Source organism: Sceloporus occidentalis, unplaced genomic scaffold (genome assembly GCF_023333645.1).
Source record: "Sceloporus occidentalis isolate IW3139 unplaced genomic scaffold, rSceOcc1.0.p SCAF_181, whole genome shotgun sequence".
Classification (NCBI taxonomy): Eukaryota; Metazoa; Chordata; class Lepidosauria; order Squamata; family Phrynosomatidae; genus Sceloporus; species Sceloporus occidentalis.
Genome location: NW_028317161.1, coordinates 1,155,503 through 1,176,150, shown reverse-complemented (window position 1 = coordinate 1,176,150; position 20,648 = coordinate 1,155,503). Strand labels below are relative to the sequence as shown.

General features: G+C 37.8%; 1 protein-coding gene across 1 annotated transcript in view; it reads right to left on the bottom strand.

The window, feature by feature from the left end:
* Positions 1-20,648, bottom strand: part of LOC149278774 (mRNA-capping enzyme-like) — a 162,404-nt gene that overhangs the window by 92,092 nt on the left and 49,664 nt on the right. The window contains exons 9-11 of the mRNA XM_089501753.1: positions 17,035-17,170; positions 15,406-15,477; positions 4,895-5,059 (exon numbers count right to left, since the gene is read on the bottom strand). Coding sequence (XP_089357879.1) covers positions 4,895-5,059; positions 15,406-15,477; positions 17,035-17,170 — 373 coding nt within the window. The remainder of the gene's footprint in view (positions 1-4,894; positions 5,060-15,405; positions 15,478-17,034; positions 17,171-20,648) is intronic.

Genomic DNA, 20,648 nt, shown 5'->3' with positions numbered 1-20,648 from the left:
TAAAGGCAGTTATAGTTAATGGGGTGTTTAGGGTTTGTTTTGCAATTGAAGTGTTCACGTTATAGTTATCCAGGTGAACTATGCTTTCGCCTATTATATGTAATGTTTGCCTAATCAGCCTATGAAAAAATAAAAGTTTGCCATATTTGTTCTTTTAATCCTTCACCTCGATTAAGACAATTATTATTTGGATAAAATGCTTAAATGACAAAAATGCTAATTATCAGTACATTTGTCATTTCTGATGATGATTCTGATGACAAACTGGCTCAGCCAATAGACAATGCAGGTACAGTATACATAGCATTTTGGGGGAAAAAACAGAAGAGTTCATTTCAAACCCTCTGGACAATATCTGTAATGAGATACAGTTATATAAATGTGAAGCAAAAAAACCCCAAAAACCCTGCATTGCCCCTGGTGAATTACATTACTTCATTTAAATTGTTTACAGAAGGGAGGTAGGATTTTAATCAGCTCTAATGTAAGTAAAAAAAAAAAAAAAAAAAAGTTGTTTATAAACAGATATATGCATCTAGATATAAAAATGCATCTAGATCTTAAACCAGAGATGGCAAACCTATGGCACACGTGCCACAATGGGCACATGAAGCCTTTAGTTGTGGCACATGGCCAGGTTGCTGACTGGCCAGGCCTCTGGGGTGTGCAGTCGTACGGGGCACCATAGCAGCAGGGGCGCCAGGTGGCCGTCCTATCACCAAGGACAGGGTCGCACTGGGTGCACAGGGAGCATGGCACCCTGGCGGCAGGGAGCGAAGGAGAGAGAGGGGCGCCGAGCCGTCGCTCATGGAACCGCTCAGAGCCCTTCTGTTTCCTCCGCGCCCTGCCACCAAAAGCATTGGTGCGCCCCCTGAGTGACAAGCTTCTGTCCTGGACACGGTGCCGGCATTTCATGCTGAGCGCCTGAATATGAAGTCCCCTTGAGATACTATAAAATGTTATGGCAGGTATCCGAATACTCCTTATGTATCTCTGCTTGACCATCAGATGGGGGGAGGGGGTCAAGCTGCATACCCATTTTGTGATGGCCTCAATTATCATGACTCTCAAGGAAGGGAAGAATCAATTGGATTGTCAGAGTTACAAGCCCATGTCCCTTATAAATGTAGGAATGAAGAATTTTGCAACAGTACTATCAATTAGACTGCAGAGAGTGCTTCCACCGTTTATTGAACCAGATCAGACAGGCTTTGTGCCCGGAACAGCACAATCAAGGCATTAAATGTAAATTATATTGCCCAGTTTATGGATCAAAGGATTCTCCTCGTCTACAGACATGGAGCCCTTTCTGCAGGCTTTAAGGGACAATCCTGTCATATACAGGTTGACATGCCTGTGGCACCTGCAAAAGACATATGCAGACCATTTGCTCTTTGTGGTGTCCCAGCCAGCGTTCTCCCTTCCAAACATACATAGTGAGTTGGTGGAATAAGACTCGCTCTCAAATTTAAAAATTCTGAGGTGTTGGATACCTCCCGTTCCCCTGAAAAGGCCACAGCTATCCGTGCTGCCTTCCCGTACCAGTGATGTAACCCAGCTTGAAACACCTGGTGTGAGAATTCCAAAGGGCCTTGGTGCATTTTACCAGGAAAACTTTCTTGGGAACCCTTTGTTCCTTCAAAATGGTCTGCGTAGATATTTTGCCTCATGTCTCTTGGCATGGTAAGGTGTTTAAAATGAATGTCCTGCCAATACTATAGTATTTCTTCTCAACAATTCTGATCTGTATTTCCCCAGGGTTTTTTCAATCACTAAAAACCATGACTTGAAGTTTGTGTGGAATGGCAGGAATGCACATCCTAAGTATACTTGCTAACATGCTTGAAGTCCAAGGGCGGACTTTCATAAATTCATTCATAGACTGTCCCACATATCGAGACTGATGGAATGGGTGTACCATCTTCTGCACAAACTGGATTCAAAATGCCACAGTCACTTATTTATTTGCCTCTAGAGAGCAGTGTGTGCTTAGCCCCCTGGTGTGTGTGGAGGTCAGAGAGGGTAGAAAACGTACTCTCCATCTTCCCCTCCCCGCTGGTGCAAGTGGGTGACAAAGATGAGGAGTACCACCACTCTTCCTTGCTGGCCCTGTATCAATGTACACCTCTGTACTCCTTTCGAGGAATATGCTTATCTTTTTTTTTTTTTTTTTTTTTTTTTTTTTAACTCTCCTTCTTCTGGAAACTCTCAAAGTATGATTTACAAAAACAATGCTAGAATCATTTCAAGTGTGAATAAACATTCAAGTCTGCCTAGGCAATGTATAAAATGCCTTAAAAGGTTTAATATGTATCAGACCATACATAAATACAATACTGATTAAAGAAAATATGATATGGTATCAGTATTTAGCTATAAGGAAGGCAGCAGTGACGGCCAGGGACATTGCGCTAGACTCCCTGGTACCCATTATAACCAAAGCAAAAGTGACTTTAAATGTGTTTGGGTATGCATTATAAGGCTCCAAACCCAACAGGTTTATCCTCCACGGTGGTCCAGCACAATACACATCTGTGCATGCGTAAAATGCAGGTGGGTTTTGACCCTCCAATTAAAAGTCCAAAAGATGTATAATCCCAGAAGGAACTAAACTAGTTTGCAAGAGATTTGAATGTCATCTTATTTTTTCCCTTATTCATTCTGTACAACTAAGCTTGGCATAGGCCTATGACTATCCTCAATCTCAGATGAGGCCAAGGAACGATTGACTTCCCAGTTTTATGAATACACCTTATGGTGAGACATGTCAATCTTTCACGCCAGGTTTGGGCACAATGCCCACAGAAAACAGTAATGGTCCTGGTTACAAGGTGTAACCTGAAAAATGTAGCTGATGAACTCTGTATGGAATAGTGTCCTGTTGTAACAGTTGAAGTCATTCCTGCTGTTTTCTGTACACAGATTCACACCGAAAATTACTGACATGTTCAGCTGTTTTGTGTACAAATGCATAACAGAAGGATCACAGAAAGACTTATGTTACAGTGTAATGAATATATCCACTTGTTGTTACAGTTACCACTGCTGCATCCTTTCTGTCCAACTTTTAACAAAGCGGAAGAGGAGTCACGTAGAGTTAACTACACAGTTAAAAAGACTATGTTGGTCTAAAGCATGTAACAAAAGGCTCATGCTTGATGATGCAATTGATTCTACATTCACCTTAATGTAGTATCAATAAAAATGATAGAAGCATTCCAACTGCATTGAAATTGACTCCACTGAGGACATGTATCTGCAGACAATTGTTCCCATCTAGAGCTACAGAGCTAGGATAAGTGCATTTTTCATTGTACTAAATCACTAGCATTACTATATAACAGCAAGCAACTTCTAAAAAGTAAGATGTCAAACGTGAAGGAAAAAAACAAGATACTGCAGTATGGCTAAGGTAAGATTTTTTTTTTACTTCTTCTTGTTCATTTTCATACAATTAAACTTCCCAAACTTTTTTCATCCCCTCACCAGAGCCACTGGTCTGTGAAATTAGAAATATTAAAAATGGATTTGTCTGACAAGGCCAGATTGCTAATATTGTTGGCTTGAATTTGAGATATTAGGAAGCAGTAACGTATCAAGCTTTCCAAAGAAAGCTGTTTAAAGGTGCAGTAGTACATTTACTTAGAATCCATGCATTAAAAAGAACAATTTTTATATGGTTAAACAACATATGCACATTTCAAGAACTGCCACAAGATGCCGACGACAAGAAATGGGGGAAACACTGTTGAAATGGGTAGCGATGAAAGTATACTGGATGAATTTGTGAACTTAACGTTTTTCATAATTCTCACTTGCATATTCATACAGCTCCTTGGTACGTTGCTTACTGAATGAGCCTATTGCGAAGATCAATCTCCCACCAATCATAGCCTCCATAGTACCTAATGTCCTGCGTTTCTTTGCTGAGCAGCGGAATGTGATGATATATCTCTACACTTCTTGCAAGAGATGTGCGGTTCTGAAAACTGAGACAGCTCCTTGGGTGCTGCACCCTATGTTAATAAACCACTGGGTAAAAGAGAGAGATCGTAGCACTTACATAACCTTCCTACTTAAAATGGCAAGGCAACTTAATTTTTGGGAGAGATTTTGTACAAAGAACCAAAAAAAAAGGTTACAAATTCTTCATCCTATTCCTATCTACAATATAAATAGTCCAACCAAATATGCAAAAATCTGTTGTATTCTTGTCTGAGTTTATCGATTATACCAGAGGGCTGAAACCTCCAAAAGCTTGGAAATACTTTTAAACAGTTGTCTAAAATGTAGGTAGAACTAAAGAAGACAGTCCTATCTGAATTTAACATTACAAAATATAGCAAAAAAAAACTTTATATATATATATTTTTACTATATTGTGTATTGTTAAATTCAGATAGGGTTAATAGTCCCTATTAAGGCCTGCTCTTTTGTGTATAGGTAATATTAAACACTCAGTAACATCCACCAGACAAGCCAGATGATTTTCTTTTCCAACAGAAATCTCGTAGTTCTACTGTAAGGGATCCTAGGTAGGTATATGCAATTAAGGTTAACAATGATCACCTTTCTTGTCTCTATATCCTCTTTATACATGGACCTACATTGAGCAAATGTCTGCTGCATTAGACAGCCTTTAAAGAAAGCCCAGGAAAGAGGTACAATAGCCAGCTCACCACTCAAGGACAGCTGTAAACGCCCTTAACGGGACTTATCATACTTTGAAAACTAAAAGCAAAACAACGTTCACTTGAATGCTTCGGAAGGCGAGTGTACATATCTTGAATTATAATGCAAAGCATTTTCAGCATGCAACAGTGATTTAACACATTACATCAGTTGCAAGTCCACTAAACAGTCATTACTTTTAATGCGTAGTTTAAATCTGTACCTTTCTTGCAGCATGGATATCAAAGAATGGCTTGTTCCGGACACTAAATGGCTCTTGTGCTTTGTCGATTAGTCCTGTTTTCATTTTCTCATGCCTGGGAAATATAATTTCTTTTTCAATGCAAGCCAGCCGGATGTTGAAATCACATTCTCCAACAGGTTGACCCTAGAAAAGAAAGGCATCTGTCCTGATTAGCCTCATATATACTGTATATAAAAATAAAATACATTTCATCTGTGTTTTCAATGACATTTAACAGATTAAACAGAAAAAATAAATCTATTGGATGCTTGCCACTTGCCTCATTTTGAAGAACAGAAGGGTATAGCATGGAACAATAGGCTATATAACCTTCAAGGTTAGCCCTTGTCATGGAGGATCATGTTAAAAGTCAGCACTTGGAGGGAAAGCCTAAATTATTAATCTAGGAATGCTGATCCCATGGGAGCAAAGACAGGCTCCGACTCTTGCTGGAAAGGCAGAACAGATCTATAAAAACCCACCCTAATCTCCATCAGGCAGTGTTAATATAAAAGACTAAACATCTCCGAGTCATGACGTGACACAAACAAATCTGTAACGCACGGCGGAAATCATGTGCTTCTCATGTAAAAGTTACGGCAGCAGGCAGCACACACAAGCAAGACATAAGGCAGACAGGGAATAGTACAGCACTTAGAAAAAAGCATTGATCCTGTAATGTTTTAAGTAAGGATGAAGGCTTCACCATATAGCCGTTATGTTCATTTGGTCTTAAATGTCCTTTCTGCCCAAATAAAGCTACCGAAGTTCATAGTCTAGGTACCCTGCGGATGTGTACAAAAGCACTGTGTATAAACAAAACAAAAAAACAGTATCACATGCAGAATTATTTTGCTATTTCTGTAACAATATGCTTCTTAAGTATCCTTTGACACCGTTCGCAGCTAATTATTTATACTGATCTATACACTGTGCACCAGTTACTTCACACGCTACTTCTGATGCTATCAGATATTGTGTTCTGAATGCCAAGGGGCATCCCAGTTTGTGAGAACTAGCTTCTCAAATGATCAAGGGTAGTGAAGCACTGAAACATCACATCTATGCAACTTTCTGAGACAGACATTACCCCATGTTGTTAGTAAGGAAGCTACATTGTCTTATAGTGGTAGAGGGAAATTCAACTTTTCATTAGGATGGAAAGAGCATGTGTGTCCCCACACCTGTGAGAGGAAATTGCAACCATACAGACTGTCTTTAAAGCATAAAGTACATCCTGAAGACAGGATCAGATGTAACTTGATGTTCTCATGGATTTTTCATATACGTAAGACTCAGAACAAATTCCATAAAATACTTTGAGAATAAAGTAGTATATGCTGAAAAGCTTTCAGGGCACTTAGAAGATAGGTTTCGCTTTTGAGAAGGTGCTTATACAAGAGACGTCTTAAACAACTTTCACTGAGGAAAAATATAAGTGGGCACAGATCTTAACACATAAAACAAAAACTAAACAGATTATTTCAAGGAATAATATAATTCTGAGTTTTGAGCATGCATAAATATCCCTACTACTCTAACAAATTTGCAAATTCCCCCCACCATGAAATAAAACACAGTATTTCCCATTCAGGACCCTTAATACAGAATATAAAAGACAATGATCAGTCTATCACAAAGCAATCAGCCATGTAATTAATAATACTAAAGAAAGATATTGGTCTGGGTTCAACCAAACAAACATTTGCAGCTGTATTTCTGTCTGAATGTCAGCTTTTACAAACTTTCTATTCTCTGTTATATCGGATGTATTTGGGTATATCACTGTTGGCTTATAAGTACATAATTCATTTGGTTGCTTTGTGTATTCCCTGCCACAGTGTTGACTTCTTTAAATGAGAAATACACAAAGCCTGTCATAAACTCAATTTGCTTTGGGGTTGACCCATGATACCTTAAAAACACCTGTCTCCAGCACAGAGTTCAGCAAAACTGTCACTTGCCCGCAATAAACATTTACATACACACATGCTTCACACGATCCGAGCACAAATTATTCTCTGTCATTTAAAAATAAAAAAAAGGCTGCATGACAATGTTCTCAAATATACTGCAAGATATAGCTAAATTAAAATCAGTCAGGCTGCTGGCAATATCTCTGGCATTCTGCTTGTTTTCGAAATTAAGTTTTAAAAACCAATTTAGGAAAGGGTAGATTAAACCACACTGTTTACTTGTTGTTTTAATCAGGAGTTCATTAATGATTTATTAATCAATAACTGAGAACAGGAACAAACATAGCAAAGACAGTTCCTGAATTGCAAAGAAGCCTAAGAATTGCAAACAAAGCACAGGACATTTTGGGACCCGACACTGGCTAATGGCACAGGCCACTGGGAAACCCAAAAGAAGGGTAAAGAACCCTCCACAAATCATAAAACAAGGTAACAATGACACAGGGTGCTAGAGATACTATGGGGGAAGAAGGTAGGAGCAATGGCACAGGCTCCAACTCAAACATGGAGTAACAAAGGAAAACAAACCCAAAGGACTCTAATTACCAGCTGTATTCTTCCACAAATACAGGACTGAGAGACAAGATGCCCAAAATTATCATCGGGTTGTTTTTTTTCTACAAGACTAGGTAAAGCCATTTGATCTCTATTATTATAAAACTACAATAAGTCAACCACAAAGCAACCAAACATGTAAAAAAAAAAATAAAAAAAAAAATCTATAAAAAAGGCACCATTTAAAACATATCTTTCAGTGGGATTGTTTTTGTTCAGTATCTTTTTATTTAATTCCAGTAGATGACAGCCGTTTCCCATAATCTGAAGTGTCATAGTAAAAGGATAACACTTAGATTTGGCATCTGTTTTCAGAGCCAAGTACTGTTACATAGTTGGATATGTTAATGTTGAGGTCTTGCAACCGTAGGCTGCCATGCTACTTTAGCATATTACAACCGTGGGGCCGTACAAAAAAAAAAGCTAAACAATCAAGTAAATAAACCTAGCATGCTGCCTTGCATATGGGGTTTTCCTTTTAGATTTGTTTTGTTTACGTGTTTGCCTGTGGCTCGCCTGGAAACTATATGCGGGGAGTGTGGCTGTCCTTCTCCTCATGGGGTGCAGTGTGCATGTTTTAGAAACTTTCAGACAGCCCCTACGGTCAAGTAAGCATTGCCTCCCGCAATTGGCTCAAGCTCAGCAACTGTGCCCAGCGGAGCCATTTCAGCTCATTAGCGGCACAGTTTCTTCTCTATGTGTGGGTGATATTTTCAATGGTCCTAATCTCATCCGCCATCTCTGCCCATTCCCTGAAAGTGGGATAGAGTTCTGCCTCCAATGTATAGGTATTAAAGCTTTGGCCGCATTAAGCAGGTGGATAACTAATGATCTCTTATTGCCATGGGTGTGTGGTGGAGTAGGACTGCTGCTGGGGACACACTGCGGAAGTGTGCCGCAGAACTTTGATTATCATTTCCCAATATTTTGTTACTCCAGGGCAGCTACATTAGATGCAAATGTGTGTACCAGTGGCTTCTGAACATCTCCAGCGCCTGCATGATCATTCAGGGTAGATCTTAACCGAATTGAGATTGAGAGAGAGTTCAGGTCTGGGCATAGGAACACTCACAAATACTTAAGTTTGTTAGTTCAGCCCATTTAAATGGGTGTAACTCTTGGAGGCATGCCACCTGGTCCAGAGGTAAGCAGATATTTTGAAATTCTGATTTGTTTAGATGGCAGGCAATGAGGCGTCAAGGTGTGTAACGATCATGAGCAGATCGCCTGCAAAGGCCACCAGTTTGTGGTGGTTCATTCTGGCCCTGATCCCCTCAAACACTGAGGCTGTCCTAAGGCATTTGCCAAGGGCTGGAGGGGAATCAAAAATATAAGTGGTAACAGGGAATAACCCTGCCTAGTTCCAGTTTGACAGGGTTAGAGGCCATGACTCTAATACGAGCAGAAGGAGTGTGGTATAAGGCTAAGCATATGAGGTCCGATCCCTATGTGCCTGAGAGTTGTAAAGAGAAAAGTCCAGCTGACCTTTTCGAAAGCCTTCTTGGCATTGGTGGAAAGAATAATCACTGGTGTATCCCAAAGTTTCGCCCGGTGGATCACATTAAGGACCTTTATCAGCCTGGGATCAATCCGTCCTGTTCTCTCCCCACTGTGTCAGGAAGGTTGCTCTCTAACCACTTGGCCAAGATTTATCCCCATTTAGCAGTGGAATGTATTTAAAGCTGGAGCATAGCTCTGGACCATTGCCAGGCTTTGGCTGTGATATGGGCCTCTTGTGATTGTGGGGGTAGTTTTTGTCCCTGGGCTAGAGAGTTTAATGTGCTTCTAAGGTATGGAGTACGGAGTTGGAATATCTTGTAGTAAGTAATGGTGAGGCCATCTGGTCCCAGTCTCTTCTGCTTCCTCCTGTGTTATATCCATGTCCAAAGTCTCGCCCCATCCTCAGGTTTTAATTGGAAACCTAAGTGTTTGTGCAGATCAGGGGGGTAGGAGCAATATTGTATAGTGAGTGGTGGAATTTCAGGAAGCATTCCTTTGATCTGTCCTATAAATCAACTAGTTTTTGCTATTATTGATTCTAGGGATAAATTCGAACCCTTTTAGCGTAGGATCCTATGCTGACAAGTTGTCCCCTGATCACAGCCTCATGAGTTTCCCCATACAAGTGGAATTGCTTTTATTGTCCTTTATTTTATGGAATGGGGGAACCATCAGTTCTACAAATTCTCTATGTTCCCAAAAAATAAAATAAAGTCTTAACTGATTTGTTGCATATTAAAAGCAAGTTATGCATGGCCAACTGGAATGCATGATTTATTAACCCAGAGAAGAACATGTCACAACTGTCTTTTAGCAACTTTATTGGTATTGAACAAGTACAGATTGTATTATTATTATTAGCAGAGCTAACATTATCGCTGACAATTCAGAGTATGCAGCTGACATCTGCATTTCCAAATGGAAATGTCATCATAATTTCTATTTAATAGTCAAGGGAATAAACATTTCTGCAGAACATATGTAATACCCCTAAATAGCATGGGCAATTTCTTTTAAATGTACTTTTCACATTTGTGTATTGCTAAACACTTACTGGAAGTTTCACTCAAGAACAACATCACAATTTAACTTTCTAAAACGGCAGACAATTTTCTATTTTAACATATTAGTGTTTTCCTTCCATTTCATAGTATATATTAAAAAAGTGTGTGCAGCCAACAAAGTGTACAACACGCTAATCAGGGGTCTGTCCATGTTCTGTAAAACTGCTTTTAAAGCACTTTAGTAAGTCTAGCTTAAATGTTGAAAATTAAAAAACACAAAAGTTTCATAAAGACTAAAGTAAAAGAGGCCACTGTTGGTGTGTTTCACAACATCATATTCTGCTGCCTTTGTTAGACCAAGCTACAATGACACCAAGACATCTTACATACATACATTGCGCTGTAAATCCAAGAATGTTCATGTGACGCTCCAAAGCTCCTCACCCGGAATTTGCTACTGCCTCTTGAGTTCTTATAAACTTCACTGTTTTTAACATATTAAATAATGGTTTTAATAGAACACAGTCTACAAATCCCTCATTGTTAGATCTACAGCACACCTTGATAAAATTAGATGGTACCTATATAGTAAAATCTCAGAGTTCGCAGCCAAAATTCCATTAAAAGTTTTTCCCCCCAACATAACCAAAAATTTCCGTATTTGCTCAATTATAAGACGGGTTTTTTTCAGAGCATAAGCTCTTAAAATTAACCACTGTCTAATATTCGAGGTTGTCTTATAATAAGACCTCAAATAGATGTCTGACTACAAGACTAAGATCCAGATCCCCCGCAATGCTGCAGGGGGCCGGATCCTCCTCTCTGGCAGCTGGTGGATGAATGTGTGATGCGCGCAGACAACCTCTGCTGCTGCCGGCACTTCCTCTGGGGCTTCTATGAAGGAGCGCCAGCATCACATGTCAGTCATAGAAGCCCCGGCAGAAGTGTCGGCAGCAGCGGAGGTTGTCTGAGCGCATTGCACAGACCTCCACCAGCTGCCCCCACTAAACACCAAGGAATCTGAAGCACGGGGGACAAGTCGAGGGATGCATCGGTAAGTCCGCTAAAGTGTGGCATATGGGGGGGGGGTGTAAGGGCTTCCTGGAGACAGAGTGGCAAATAAAAGGAAATTACAGAAAATGCATTTTTCACAATCATAGTTTATTTAAATATGAAAAATTGTTTACATTAATATTTACTAGTAAAACTTTTTTTTTTATAGGGTAGTCTTATATTCAGGCTTTTTCTTTTGGGGGGTTGTCTTATAATGAGGGTCGTCTTATAATCAACCAAATACGGTAGTTGCAATCCTGGTTAGTAAGATGTAAGAAACAGGCAAAGGGGGTTCATTTTTTTTCTTTCATTGAAACCCCACGGGAGTAGAGCCAACAAAGTATGGATGTTTCTGTTTTATAGAAGTCAAAGTTATAACCAGTTAAGACTTTTTTCTAATCTCTAAATATATAAAAATATTTTTAAAAAATCATATCTACAATATATTCTAATATCAACTACAAAGTGATAATATTGCATTGTATTCATATCATATAGCATCTAAAAGCATGACCGCATTTAGAGTCAGCAGGTATATTGATTACTGCTCATGACAAATCACGGGTCTACTCAAGATAAAACAGAAAATGACAAATCTTTGGCATGCTGCTGGCTAAAGTTCACGTACAAGATTATTATTGAATAGAATTCTGCATGGTAGAGAAAAAAAGGAACAAATATTCCAACTTTCAAACCCTTACATAACAGTATTTAACAGTATATGGCATGCTTTCAGTTCATTGAATATTACTGAACCGATTTAATGACACAAAGAAAGTTCCAACACAATGGCTTTGCTGAACAAATATCTGATAAACAAAATTGCAAAGTAGCATTCATGTTTCACATTCTAAGACAAGACCAAGGACTGATTATGATCAGACAAGATGGGCTGAATGGTTCTTATCTGGTGTCAACTACTACTTTTCTATGTTTCCCACACCAATTAAGGTCCACATAAAGATTTTGTACCACTAATATCCTAATAAGGTGACTAAGACATTTACAGTAAGCACCTTATTAAAGATAAAACACATACCACAGAAGATAGTCATGTTTACACTCATTCAGTTCTGTTTAACTTAGTGATTGTGGATATACGCCGGTAGTAGAAGCCACTTTTATTTGTTACAAGTGCAAACCAGTGTCTCACCGAGTAAAAATTTGCATTAGTTATTAATTAGTGTCAACAATAAGCACAAATTGCCTCATTATAGCATTCTGGTCAGATAGATATGAAATGCTAAAGTAATTATTTTTATATGTACACTTACCATACCATTCATACTAATACATTTAAAGGCTGAGGAAATTCTAACAGTTACTGACTGTTAGAGACCTTGACTTTTCTCACATTCCCACCATTCATCAACACTAATAGAGGTGTTCTTGAAGAGTTTAAATTTTTGATAAAATGGTTGAATTGACAGATTGTATAGTATATGAATTCATGATGTTTAAAGAAATTCTAGCCAGAGAGAAGTCAATATGAACCAAAACAAATCTACTCAATCTATTACCTACTACAGATCCTAAGTTAGAGGGTTTCTTCCATTGTCTAATGTAAAACCAACATGCCCAATAACAGTTGGCTGCACACTTCACACATTTTGTATTGGTCTTGGCAGCCACATGAGCTTTGTTCTACTTACAGAAAGCATACTCACATTGTTTTAAATAATAAAAGGATTCAAATGTTCTAAGAATCACATGAACTGATATCTAGTTCTCAGAGCTCACCAGTTAAACACGTCAGATGATCATGTAAGCATTAAAGCATCTTTTGATTCGATTTTGTGCATATTTTAGCTAATGAAAAACGCTAGCATCTAAGACCCTGGACTACACAACTTAATTTTGTTTTACAAATTTCTCATGAATATATGAAATATTTTTATTTTAAATGCTGAATTTTCTTTCATGTAATATGAGAAGAACTGCAACACAAAAAAAAAAGAAATGATAAACGCAGCTTCCAAAATATTCAGATCCCTTTATCAATTTTCAAATATCACTGAACTACAAATTGTACAATAAAATTGTATTTGAAGCATGTAATCTTATGCACACAGTTTTGTGACCATGATGGTTATTCAAAAAAGGTCATGGGAAAAAACCAAGATACATGCAACTGAGGGTGAAACACCAATTTGACCAATTTAAGCAATTGTAAATCATTGTTTCCAGAGTATAGCCCTATTGCATTAACACACTTTATCTAACCTTCATTTTCAACTCTTACTTCTTAAACTCACCTATTTGTTTACTGTTTGCTGTAACATGAATCCGAATCAAAATGCTACAACCCTTCAAACTTGTTCAGTAAATCCCTTGTTTTAAAATTGAGACTTCTATACATATCTCGCTTTCGGCCTTGCAGACTAATGTGTTAAAACAAACTACAAGATTACGTGAAGGATATTTTCAATAAGAAACATTAGGCCCAATTTACTAGCTCACTTTCAGTGTCCTATAACTGCAATATCTAATACAAATGTGTTTCGTTTTAAGGATACATTACACTCTGTAAATCCTTAAAACTAAGGATAAAAGTTTCTCTCTGTATGCATACATTGTGTGTGCACTTATGGGGGTGCACAAGGTGCTCCTCCTCCGCTATGGGTCTTTTTCCCGCAGAGCACTGGGATATGATGCCTTATCCTTCCTGGTGCTTGGCACTAGCCAGCGTGGAGAAGATGTAAAGATATAAATGGGCCAGTTTAAGGGGAGATTTTTGATCCTTAAAAGCTGCAAAAGCAATTTAGAGGCCAATCATCCAAGGGTAACTGGCCCTTAGTAAAGCCACACAGGGGCTTTTGCCCAATAGGCCCAGCAGTCCTGGGCTAGAATATGTCACTATACACACACACACACACACACACACACAAATGTTATCTTCATAGCTATATATGTGACTTGGTGCCACTGCTGAATCTCGTCTATCCATAATACCTTCTAACTGGCTAAAGGAGTGTGGGGGTTAACTTGAAATGAAATAATTTGCTCCCAAGGAATAATGGAGCCATATTCTATATTCTCATTTCCATGACTTCATCCAAGCTTATTGGATTTGTGGCTTAATGAAAGAGCAGAAAGGTTCTAAATTGTGAATCTCAATTACAGATTGGAGAATCAGATAATTAGAGCTCAATAACTCCCATTTCAACAATATGCAGCTCTATTTTCCATTAGAAATTATATAAATTGCCTTTCTTTATTCACATTCGAGCGCAGACACAGAGCGCCCAGCTACTGTTGCAGTCATGACAGTGATCCCTCTGTACTTACCTACCTGCTATAAAAAGTGGATAATACATAAACTGAAGCCATTTAATTCTAACCCTTTGTGTACTGATTTCCTAATGAGCTGTACCTGGGTACAAAGCTGTCCAAATACGGGAATTCAACAAGCACTACTGATGTGAGATGTATGTATTTAGCTTTTTACCACTTAATGCAAAGAACATATTGTAGTATGGTCAGACACTCACTGTAACCATTCCTAGGAAAGGGTATGGTAGCTACTTCAAATTCAGTGGGGAAATCTATGAACTGCAACATCACGTCTAGCATTAAATATAAACCCATACGACTAAAAACGAAATAAGCACAATGGCGCTTTGCAGTATGTACTGCAGTTGTGGAGCAGATGGAAAAAAATGAGAATGGGGAAAAAGAAAAAAAAGAGCACAAACCAACAGTGATAAACAAGCAAGTTTACTCCATAGCCAGTACTATAAAATATAGCGCACAGGTGTTTAGTTCTGTGCTTGAAGTGCTCATTATGGAGGACAGATTGATTATTTCTGTGCAAGTCAATGAATGACAGGCTTTGCTAGCTGTGAATTACACATCATCCTGCCTGTAAGGAATGGGCTGCTCATACCCTTCTTCACTTAAAACATCTGTACAATATAGTTCATTTTGATTCCTCCTCAATTATTGTATTTTCTAAGATGCTCTTCTACCAACTCATTTAGAATTATGGTAAGAAGTACAGATAGATGGTCCGTTTTCAACTTATTCTAATACTTTTAAAAAGTTTATATTTCAACCAGAAGCTCTTTCACCTCGTATTTCTATAGTTTATGACAAAGATGGGGCACAATTTAAACACCTTCAGATTACCTTTCATCATTCAGTGCTTATGGAAGAATTGTTTTGAATCAAGGACTTTCTGACAACCTTTTTCATAAAGCTTATGGCTTTAAGATGACAGTACCCATTCCATAAAGCATAAACTTACAAGAACATGTGTCATTTAGAACAGCATGACTATAAAAACATATGAAGAAAAATTCCCGTGGAGATCATTAATCCCTGTATATAGGACTCAGAGTTAAAATGCATAACATATGTAAAGTACAAACTAAAAAGATGAAAAACTACTATGAATACTTACATTAAACTTGACAATATCATATATGAGGTAACGAGGCACAGCCTGCCCTTTAACTTTGTCGATAATCATTTCCTGCAGAGAGATGAACAAAGGTACGTATTTAGTTTTCATTCAACTGACCTTTAATCCTATGTGAGCCCCCTTGGACCTATATTATAGCTGATCGCTAGGGGTACGTGTGTAACTTTGCTTTCAAAGTAATCAGGGCAAGTCACAAACTTGTCAAGATTTGGTAAACAAATATTGTTATTATAATGACACCGCTTTGGCAGAAATGCAAAAAAATATACGATTAACATGTCTATTTCTGAAAGCTATCTTACTTTAGAGCATTTTTTCCAATTATTGGCATCCTTTTAGTACGTACTGTGTGCTACCTTCCTTTGCCAATATTACAGTTCTGAGACTTCTTCTACATTATAATGCCTGATGAGGTTGGAGAATATATGCTAAGGGATCTGAGACCATTCCTACATACAGAATCTCTCCAGATCCTTCAAATTTCAAGATTGACGCAAGTGGACTCTCCACTTCACCCCACGGGTTTTCTATAGAGTTCAAGTCAGGTGACTCTGATGGCCATGGTAGAACCTTGATTTTGTTACCAGTAAACCATTTTTGTGTTGATTTTGAGGTATGTTTTGAAACATTGTCCTGCTGGAAGATCCAACCACGGCCATGTTAAGCTTTCTGGCAGAGGCAGAGGTATTAATATCTGTTAATATTTGACAGAGGCCATGATGCCATGCATCCTAACAAAATGTCCAGGTCCTCTGGGCATGAGGTACTTTTCCATATGGCTAAGGAGACTTTTTGGTCATTCAAACCATCCTCTTCCCAGTGCGTTGAGACAATATAGACACACGTCCTCTTCCAGGTTGATTCATTACATTTCCAGTTGACTGGAACTTCCTAATTATTGCCCTGTGGTGGAAACGCGCATTTCCAATGCTTCTGCTATTTTCATATAGACACTTCCCATTTTGTGAAGCTCAACAACTTTTTGCCGTACATCACAGCTATATTCCTTTGTCTTAAACTTTGTGATGATTGACTGAGGGAATTTGGCCTACGTGTTACATAAGATTTATACACCTGCATTGTAATTGTTGCACAATTTTCTGTTCCTAGCCTAGTCCTAGGTATATTAAAAACTATTTTTTAACAGTTTGACAATTGTTTATTTTTGTTTGATTTTAACAATTAACAGTTGTTTTATAAACCTGTATTTTGTTTGATATCCATGAGAGCAGAGTTTTTCAAAGGTTAAATAAAAAAATTTCTCCAACATCTTTGCTCATATTTACCAAGCATGCCAATATTTTTGGAGACATATATCTGCCAGCACACACTGTAGGGTGGTTACATGTTGTTAATGCTCTAGACTACCCAAACAGTCCTATGAGAATGTTTAACGATTTAACATGAATTAAATCATTGTGCCTCAAAACTCTACTGTATTCATAGCGTACCCTAGTATTGCACACTATCCAGCTCACATGCCAACGTAGATGAAAAGTCATTAATGTTAAAGCAATGGACATATCCTTCGCTTTTGAAATATCTGAACGCATTCCTGTATGTGACAACAGCATCAGAGGTAAATAGCAGTAATGTATATATTCTTACACCATCCAAAAGAGTGTTTGCCAAATGAAGTCGAAGATCTTTTCGAAATGGAAATTCAAGGTTTGAAACATGAAAAACAGAATTGTCCCGATCGATCATAAATACTCCATTTTTGCCATCAATCAGCATCATATATCTGCAAACAAAAAAATAAGCATCAGTGAGCTGTATATTTTTCGAATTAATAGTTCTATGAACACGTGCATAAAAATGTACTATATTGAATTGACAATTTCATTGCTAGGCAGACAGGGTACCGATTTGGCAATAAGACGCCAAACAGCAAAACATTCTGCTTGCGATGACTCTAAGCATGTAATGTACAAAAAATACAGGGAAACATGGTTGATCGCACTTTTGAGACCATTTCCAACATGATGCTCTTTGGCTACTTTCATAATTTAAATAAGACTGGTTAAAGAGTTATAATCCGAGTTTAAAAATGTTATTAGAAGGAAGGGGCCCCTGAATCTACCAAATCTTAGGAACGTTTTTATGATGACAATGCCCTAGATACCCAGAAATGCTCAGCTTGTCGCATGGGCAGAGCAAGCTCTGTGGTCACATGAAAAAGTTTGACATAATAGGTATTTGTCACTTAATAAACAGGAGGTGGCATATGGGTATGATTGCATCCAACACAAGTGACAGGAGTTATTATTTCAGTTAAAGAATAAAAGCCTAAGAATGCAATCATGGCAAGGTATGCAAAGCTAAGCTTTTTACATTTAAATAAGAGCCTTGCTGTCAATATGTGAACGTATTGCAGTCCATATCATATACACACACATATATAAAAGTAATACATTTAAAGAACAATCTCTATACTGAATGCAGTCCGATGAAAACATACTGCATGGGTGCCTTCGAATTTCAAATGATCTCTTTATATTGACTTGACATTGATTAAAATCAATTTCCTTTGATAATGATTAACAAGTTGAGTTTCACGACTTAAAGTCTATAATTAAACTATTCATTCAGCATTTTCCTAGAATCCTATAATTTTCAGAGCCAACTTTTTTGTTGTTATTATCTGTTTCTACCGCCTTCAGAAATAGATACCAGCAATGCCAGCCAATCCACCCTAACTATTAATGTTTGTTTCCAATTTTTCATAGAAGATCACAGCTGAAGCCTTCACTGTGCTCACTGAAGCAAAATGTTAGCTACAAATCAGCGTTTTTATAAAAAATGTTTTTAAATATTTTTAAATGCAATATCAGTTGTAATTTGTCCACTTGGTGTACTAACTATACTTTAATGCTTCTACTACCCCCTTCATTTTAAGTGTATGGGTTTTCCATCACCTTTACCCACCATAACTTATGTAATGCTAAATATACTTTGGGTTTTTTAATTTTATTACCTAATGTCATGTAATTACTTATTGGATTCAATAGACATTTCATTTTTAGGTAACAGGGTAAGTAGGCTGAAATTGGTAAGTATCAGGTACAACTTGGAGAAATATAAAAATATAATTTCAAATTGAGAAACGACCCTTTGCTGAGAAGATAAATTTGGCGGACACGAGTTTATGTCAAATACTGCAACCGAAGATTACACAAAAATACCTAATTTATATAGATTTTCCACAGGGGATTCTTGGGATGCGTTTTTTTGGACGTACCGGTACGTCCATAGGGTACTGAAGGGGTTAAAAATCTATGATTCTAACAAACATTTTTTTCTGTAACCAATGTTAGATAGCATCATGGGTTAGGTATTGCTAATATTCCTAGAAAGTGTCTCCTATATCAACCACAATTTAATGGCATAGGATGGAGGTTCTCTAAGTAAAAATACGAGTAAAATATTTCGGAACGTTTTACAGAAGGAAAGACGTGACTTAAATCAAAGGTGTAACTTTTAGAACATAGAAATATCATGTATAAGATTTTTTAACACACCCCCCCCCCAAAAAAAAAATAGAATGTATGGGTGACTAAGTAACTATAACATTTAAACTAAAGAAACAAAAACAACTTTAAAGCAGTCATATGCCCTCTTCGTAAATCCGGGGTTTTCAAAAAGGTTGAGAAACTGGCGCAGGCAAAGATAAGTACACCTTTACAAACGCATCGTTCCTCCTCTAAGACAATTCAAAAGATAAATGCGTAAGTTAGCAACTAATCCAATTGAAGTCACATTTGTCAACGCACAAGCTATATTATAATGTTTCTGTTAACATAATTCCTATATGTCTGTGAGCAGGTGAGCAAAACAAAAAAGCAAAAGGGAAATCAGTGACAAGAACACATGACAAGGAAATACTAGAACAGAGAACAGAACATTCTTTAATATTTCAAGCAATGGGGGAAAAAACCTTCTACATGCATTTTATTCAGATTTAGGAATTGTTCAGCCTCTGACTGATGTTACACAGTCTACATTTCTTAAACTTCTATTGTAGAATATATTGTATTTTGTGTTCTAAACCTTTCCATTTAGGTGAACCACATCTATTTTTCACTAACCTCTGTAGAAATGTAACATGGGTTTGAAACAGTTCTTTCAGCTCTGGTTTGAATATTTGGATTCATATTTCATATTTTCTTCAATATGCTTGTCTCTAATTTATCTACAACTACATTTTTTTTTCCATTAGTGATTCATTTAGGATTTTAATTTTATTATATAAATAAAATGGTAATGTACTGTAAGTACCTCCTCTAGGCATGTCTGGAATAAGACATTCAATACAGGAAGAAAACAAGAGAAGGTGCCAGTGGGTTCATTGCTAATGCCAGCCCCTAGAAGCATTCAAGCACATGGAGTTACAGTGGATATAAAAAGTCTACACACCCCTGTTAAAATGCCAGGGTCTTGTGATGTTAAAGAATGAGACAAAGATAAATCATGTCAGAACTCTTTTCACCTTTATTGTGACCTATAACGTGAACAATTCAATTGCAAAACAAACTAAAATCTTTGAGGGGGGACTGTAAATAACCTGGTTGCATAAGTGTGCACACTCTTAAACTAATACTTTGTTGAAGCACCTTTTGATTTTATTACAGCAATCAGTCTTTTTGGGTAGGAGTCTATTAGCATGGCACATCTTGACGTGGCAATATTTGCCCACTCTTCTTTGCAAAAGCGCTCCAAATCTGGAGGACATCTTCTGTGCGCAGCCCTCTTCAGATCAACCCACAGATGTTCAATTGGATTCAGGTCTGGGCCATTCCAAAACATTAATCTTCTTCTGGTGAGGAAGCTTTTGCGGCTTTGGATGTGTGCTTTGGGTCGTTGTCGTGCTGAAAGGTGAACTTCCTAACGGAAGCCTGGTGGTTTTGTGCCACAATTGCCTGGTATTTGGAACGGTTCATAATTCCCTCCACCCTGAGTAATGCCCCGGTTCCATCTGAAGACAAACAGCCCCAAAGCACTGCACTGTTGCATATAATATAAATTTATATTGTGTATTATCTTCCTCATACATCTATTCAGTCCTATAGTGACACTCATGCTAAGCACCATTACATTTTATCTGATAACCTTACATGCCAAATATATGCAACAGGGCAGAAATTCAGACAAAGGGTTTTGTCTCTAGACTGTAAACTTGTTTTGCTGGAGTGTAGATTAAGAAATAGTATGAAAAATTATCC